Source organism: Quercus suber, unplaced genomic scaffold, assembly GCF_002906115.3.
Source record: "Quercus suber isolate HL8 unplaced genomic scaffold, Cork oak 2.0 scaffold_52, whole genome shotgun sequence".
NCBI classification, from domain to species: Eukaryota; Viridiplantae; Streptophyta; class Magnoliopsida; order Fagales; family Fagaceae; genus Quercus; species Quercus suber.
Genome location: NW_027069517.1, coordinates 1217389 through 1224773, shown reverse-complemented (window position 1 = coordinate 1224773; position 7385 = coordinate 1217389). Strand labels below are relative to the sequence as shown.

At 29.8% G+C, this 7385-nt stretch overlaps 1 protein-coding gene across 1 annotated transcript; it reads left to right on the top strand.

The window, feature by feature from the left end:
• The first annotated feature begins 4656 nt into the window (after window positions 1–4656).
• Window positions 4657–5145, top strand: LOC136066942 (protein DOWN-REGULATED IN DIF1 11-like). Its single transcript, XM_065772024.1, has one exon. It carries the CDS (start codon window positions 4657–4659, stop codon window positions 5143–5145), a length of 489 nt encoding a protein of 162 aa, XP_065628096.1.
• Window positions 5146–7385: the final 2240 nt, after the last annotated feature.

Below are 7385 nucleotides of genomic sequence, written 5' to 3'. Positions count from 1 at the left end.
TTCACATTTTGATAACTATGAGAATTAGTCAATATTTTGAGTGGAATCAGAACTTTCTCAATTTTTATTATTTTATCGATTTCAAGTTTCAAATGGGTAACATTATGATTTGAGAGTATTTTGAAGCAACAAGCCCTTCGTTGTCTCATTTTTTTCTTTTTCTTTTTTCTTATAACTGATTTGAAAGTTTTAAGTTTACTTTGGAGGTTTCAAGTTTCTTTTGGTCATTATATAAGTTTAAGGGTATTTTGATCATTTTGACAAGGTTAATGGTATTTTAATCATTTCAAGTATTTTAAAGGAATTTATGTCATTTTAAATATTTTAAGAGGCATTTGGAGGATTTGAGAAAAAAAAATCATATTATATCAAAATTGTTTTAGCCACATATTAGTGACGACAATCTTTGTCTTCATTAAAAGATCCCTTATAGCGACGACCTAATTCATTGCTAATATATAATATGCTTCCCTCCAATAATTCCCACCACTTTTTGAGAGTGAAAATTTTACCCTCCATTATATTTAGGTAAATATATTTGCGACGACATGTTGTGTCATCACTAATAGTCTTCTAATAGTGACCACTAATGTGTTATCACTGATAAATAAAGCATATATATAATATACTTACTATATATTTTTGGCCACAAATTTGTGATGAAATATAAGGCTGTCACTAAAGATGATTATTAGCGACGATAAATGTCCTCGTTAAAATAAACCTTATTTTAGCGATGTAAATGTCGTCGCAACAAAATTTATTGTCGTTGCTAAAAGTTTCCCTCCATTTTCCATAAGTAAATAAAATTCCCTCCATGGCGTTAGCGACGACTTATTAGCGACTACCTTAGTGTTGTCGCTACAATACACTTATTAGCGATGACCATTTATTATCGTTGCTAATATTTGCCTAATAGTGACGACTTTTTGGTCGTCGCTAAAACATTGGTCGCAAAAGACCAAAATTCTTGTAGTGTTCTAATGAAACTAAATTTACATAAGATTGTATAACCATTATTCACCCTTGATTTTGTGCACTTGATATGGATAGCATTACATGCATGCAAGGATTGGGTATATGTATACAATTGAACTTGTTGGTTTGTAACTCAACTAGCCAGTTGTGTTATTTAAAGTGATGGAGTGAGCTAGTCTGCGGGTTCCATTCTATCTCAGTTGGTTATGTGAGTTACTCTACATGAGTAGAAAAATAAGTAAATAAATAAAAATTGAACCTTTTGTTTTCTCCATGCATAAAGTTGCTGTCTTGTTCCCCCAAAAAAAAAAAAAGAATTTATATACTTCAAGGTTAATACCCTAATTATTTCATAACTACGCAATATAGATTGTTTTTCCACTTTCATTGTTAAATTTTCTAACAGCTGGCGATTATACCACTTGAATCTTGCATTAAAAAAGTAAGAAAAAAAATTGGCATATATTTTACCATCATGGTACCACATCATAAATTCATCAGTCAAGTACTGTTAAGTCTTTTACAATATTGCTCTAAAAAAAAAGTCATTAATAATAAAGTTACTTTTTATGTAACTTTTTTTTAGACGACTTTTTATGTAACTTGTATTATGTATTTTGATTTTTTTTTTTTTTAAATGTACTACGTATTTAAATCTCAGTAATCATATGTTGATTATATTTAACGGTTAAGATCAATTGAAGTATATTCTCCAAAAAAAAAAAAAAATGAAGTATACTATCAATCTATTTTATGAAATATATTGGAGGAGGTTGGGCCCATTCTCTTGAGTAAATTTTAGGGCCCTCGTCCAAAGTACACACTTGCCCCCAGGTGTATGGGAAAGCCCCAAGTCCTTCGAAGAAAGTATTGAAGCCGAGTACTGATGCATGCATCAATTACCCACCCTATACTTAGGGTTTTTAAGTGTTTTGACTATTATTAATATTTTGGCCCATACAAGAAAAATTATGAAAAATATTTTTTAAAAATAAACAAGGGTTATAAAATATGTTATTGAGCTAATAAATTAGGTTAATATACCAATATTTGGGCTTATAAATTTATAAATAATTGAATGCATACATAAATATATACAAACACACACACACACACACACATATATAAATATTGATAATCCTGAAATGGTACATCAGCCGAGTACTGATGCATGCATCAATTACCCACCCTATACTTAGGGTTTTTAAGTGTTTTGACTATTATTAATATTTTGGCCCATACAAGAAAAATTATGAAAAATATTTTTTAAAAATAAACAAGGGTTATAAAATATGTTATTGAGCTAATAAATTAGGTTAATATACCAATATTTGGGCTTATAAATTTATAAATAATTGAATGCATACATAAATATATACAAACACACACACACACACACACATATATAAATATTGATAATCCTGAAATGGTACATCGATATTAATTGATATCAAAATATTTCATTAGCTTTCTCCTGTATAATATTGACTACTTTGATTGTAGTCTTGTCACACGTCTCGCTCATTTGACATAAGGTTACAAGTGGCTGAAAATTGACCCACTGCTCTATAAATACCCATTCATTCCATTGAATATTTAAGCTCGATTACTGTTACTATACCCCAATACTAACTCAACCCCTTATTATTGACGGAAGGTTTATAAAACCCAATTTTTTTTCATTATTCAGGTCCTTACCCCCTCTTAGATGAAAACCTTGATAATTCTTTCTTTAGACTCAATTTCGTTTCCAAAAAGTCTACTATTAACTATCTAAAGGCTTCGTTTGGGAGTTCATAAGGGAATGAAATGGAATGGAACTGAATGATTATAAGTGAAAGGAATGGAATGGAATGTAGTTAAGCAAGGGAAATGAATAGAAAAGAATGGAATGAAATGGAATTAAGTAATTTTGATTGGATGTTTTAAAATAAAAGAATGGAAAAGTTATTTTAAAATGAATGGAATGTAAGTAATCTTGTTTGAGAGTAACATAGAGAGAATGAAATGTAATCATTTTATGACAATATTACTATTAAACCCATATTTTAAAATAAAATGTTTAATATATAGGGGTATTTTGGGAGTTTTAGTAAAAAATTCATTAAATCTAATTCAATTCCCTGTCGTTCCTTATAATTTTGGGAGGAATGAAAATTTGAGATTTTAAGGGAATAAGAGGAATGGGTGTTTCCTCCTATCCATTTCATTCTCTCTTACTTCCCAAATAAGGGAAATGACTTTTAATTTTCTCTATTAAAACTCCCAAATAAGGGAAATGAAGAATATTCTAAAATTATTTTTTCATTCATTTTTATTCCATTCTATTCCCCCCTCCCAAATGAAGGCTAGCTAACACCTAATATGGTAGATCACATGCTGCAAGAGCTAGCTTTAATTACAGGACACTACGTTCAATCTTTTCCCTTTTCGCTCTTCTATGCCCCCATTCAAACACAGGATTGTGAATGAGACTTATTCTCTTTACTTATCTAACAATTCTTTTAGAGAACCCACATTCCTAACAAAGTTGGTCTCTACTTTCAATGTCCTTCAACTATCTTTGATTGAAACAAGTGAGATGAATTTAGTCTGAATGGGAATTTAATCCATGGATTATAAATTAAGATTGAATTAGGGCATTTGTAATGTGGAATTAGTTCCATTATCCATCCCTCGTGTTGAAACTACCTTTTTCAACGACTAATTAATAACAACAAAATTCCTTGAATGAGAATCATAATTATTAAGTATTTTTCATTTTAGCTTACTTAGTATGTGTTTGGATTCAAGGTTGCGTTTCTGCGTTTGCTGAAATTGTGTTTTCTCATCTTTTTTTTTTTTGTCAGTGCTTATGAATAGTAAATGGCACTATTCAGTAACGTGATTACACTGTGTAGGATACAAAGTTACTATTTATGCACTGTTCACGAATTTAAAAATATTAAAAATAGGTCCTACAGCACTATTCACATATTTAAAAATTATTTTGCTATAGTGTTTTCAGTTTTCAGCTTTCAACAAAATAAATTGTGTCCAAACGGACCCTTATTGTCACTTTGACATCTCTTTCATAGAGTGGAATTGTTCCTTTTTTTATAAAATGTTACTTCAATCAAAATTTTACCAATAAGAATAAGTGAAATAGATTATGAACAAAAAAAAGGTTATGTATTACCGTGGAAGATTTTTATTTTATGTTTTTTTTTTCTTAGTATCTTTTTTTTTAAGTGTTTCTTTTCTTGATTCATGTAACTAGCACTAGTAATAAAAAGCAATATAAAGAATCTTTAAAACTCCATTTATTGTTTAACATTATCAATATTCTTGTAGTTCAATTAGTTGACTTCCTTTGGAGTTTTTACTCGAAACATCTCGAGTTTAAATATTCTTATTCCCGACTATCAATATATCCCCCCAACCCTCTCCAAAAAAGAAAAAAAAAATCATTTAACATTAATAACTTACTAAATTAGAGAGAAGTTTATAAACATTGAAAGATGAAACCCCCGCATTTTTTAAATATAAGTTATAACCTTACGTTTGATCAAAATTAGTATAACCTTACATACCTCCATGTATAAATACACCTTTACTGATCTCCATCTCATATTATCCGAACAACAATATTTCTTCAACCTACACAGGAAATATAACTTAGCCATAAATTCCATGGCAATGGCAAGGCTTAACAGCTTCTCTGTCGTGGTGACCATGTTATTAGCTTGTCGGGTGACCTTTCTTTCACCGGGACTCGCATCCAGAGTCCTCTCAACCTCAGAAAGCGAAGCACCTGGTTATTATGATGAGACTGATTTAGCTCCTATAGAAGCTTTTCAAGACTTTCCACCAGAGCCATTGGCTACTGATCCAAACTCTGAATTTTTGGAAGTTTGCTCAAAGAGACTAACCCCAGACTGTGGGGAATCAATCTTTAAGAATGTCTTTGCGGATGATTCTATGCCTGTCGAGGATAATTGTTGTCTCTTGCTTGTGTCAATGGGAAGAACTTGCCACAACAAGTTGGTGGATAATACCATCAATAAAATACCCGACTACAAATCCAACGAAACCATAACACGACTAAGAAGTGTGCAAATCTGGAATAAGTGTGCTTTACTTGCAGACAATGCTGTTCCACAGACTGCATCCCCCATAGAAGATTAAGTTTTCTTCCTTTGTTTTTTTTTGTTTTTTTTTTTTCCTGCTAGCCATCAATTTTTAAGATGGAAAGTATTATTGGCTTCATCTTTGTATGATCTTAATTTGAATGAAAATTAACAGTTTCATTTTTTAGGGACTTAAACGGTTTCATTTTAAATCAAAATTTAACAATCAAATGTAGCAATTGAAAACTTTTGAATTAAATTATGATAAGATCAAACAAGAAGGAATAAATTGTAATTGACCCTTCATAAATTAAGAAACAAATATATGAGCAAGAACCAATGGTAGAGTAAAGATTTGACTTTAGGAGGCAATTTATATATTCATGTGCCCTTTAAGCATATATTGCTTGAGACCAGTATAAAATATAAGAAGCCATTCATGTGTATGCTAAGTGATTTTGTAACGTAAGAAATTCATAAAATGATAGTATATTCATTATATTTTGTCTTTTTTTTTTCTTTTTTTTTTTCATGAATAAGACATTTTCTGATTTTTTTTTTCTTCTTCCACGTCAACAATTTCCACTTATTAATGATTTAGTAGTTAGATAGACACCAAATACAACTTATATAAGGTTATTTTAACTGTTATCATGTAATTATTCCAAAATTTTATTGCCTATTACACAAGATTTTACTGAAAAGAATGAATTATTACCTAAAAAATTCAAGGTCCAATTAGTCCCTTTTTTATATATTACTTTTAAAAGATAACAATAACGTTTTTAAAAATTAAAATTTTAGCTCTTTTAATTATTTTCTTTTTTTTTTTCTCCAACCGTTGTTCCTTTTCATAAGTTTCGAACCTTTTTCTGAACAAAAAAAAAGTTTTGAACCTAAAAGAAATTGATAATTGAAATAGGAAACTTTTTTTTAATGAAACTTTACATATAAAAGAGATAACAATAAATTGATTAGTATGATAAAAACAAATAAAAATAAAAACCCTTAATATATCATCACTATTAGCTTACAATCTTTTGGCGGGACTAGGGGCTAATAATCCCCTCTTTCGCCCTTGGCAGGACCGCACGAGCTTACATAAGAAGCAGTGACTGTGCTTTCAGAATTGTTAGGGACAAGCTTAAGATGCATATCAATTTTTCTAAATACGTATATGCTTGACTCATTTCCTCTTGTATTACTCTTCAGCTCAATCAATATTCAACCTCTCACCAAAAATGGTACCGTATAAAAGGGGGAGATCTGCTAAATCGTACTAATGGACTAAAATGGAGTTTTGCTCAAGAATTATTCCTTGGGTTGTAATTGGCCTTATTGCGAGACTTGAAGAAATGCAAAATAGAAGAAAGCTACAAGTAGCTTATGGTCTGCAGCTTAGCTAAACGACTTGCAGTAAAGAATAGTGCTATTAATGTTTATTGCTTACACATGACACACACGTGAGGCTGTTAGTGGAATAAGTTGGTTATTAGTGCAGTTAGTTATGTTAGTTATTCTGCTAGTCAGTTTTCTTCTCCTCTTTTACTTCTAGTCATGTATAAATACAATTATTAGCTATCAATAGTACATATGAAGCATTTCAGTCTTGGATTTTCTTTTCTTTTCTCAATAGGCCTTGAATTATAGAATGTCATTCAACTATCTTTGATTGAAGTGAGTGAGATGAATCCAATCAGAATGTCAATTTTATCCATGAATTATAATTAAGCTTGAATATACATTATAAGATGAAATTCATAGTTGTCAATGGGTGATTGAACCATCAAAACGATGAACTGTACAAAATTTTGAGTAACTATGCAAGAAATATCGGAACTGCAAACAAACAGTCAACTTTTTAGAAAAGTACCAAACTGGACATTTTTATTTAAATAATTCAATTTCTTAAGGTTAATTTAGGGTCCATTTGAGAACAGGTTATTTAACTAAAACTGAAATTTTTTTGCTGAAAGTACCATATGTAAAGTTAAAATTTAGCTGAAATAGTACAGTAAGACATATGAATAATACTAAAAAGTGCAATGAGACTCATAAATAGTAGCAAAAATAAGCTCAATAATAAAAAAAGCTGTCAAATATAAGTTTATCCCAAAAGCAACCTTAGTAATCAAATAACAATACCCTCCTTCAATTTAGCATTTTTATTTATGGGCTTTTAATTATCTTTTTAAATTGTAAATAAATAATCAAAAAATCAATTCAAGTGTATAAACATTAAATTTAATATTTGAATAAATTTTACAAACAATAAAATTCTATTATTTCAATCTCTAG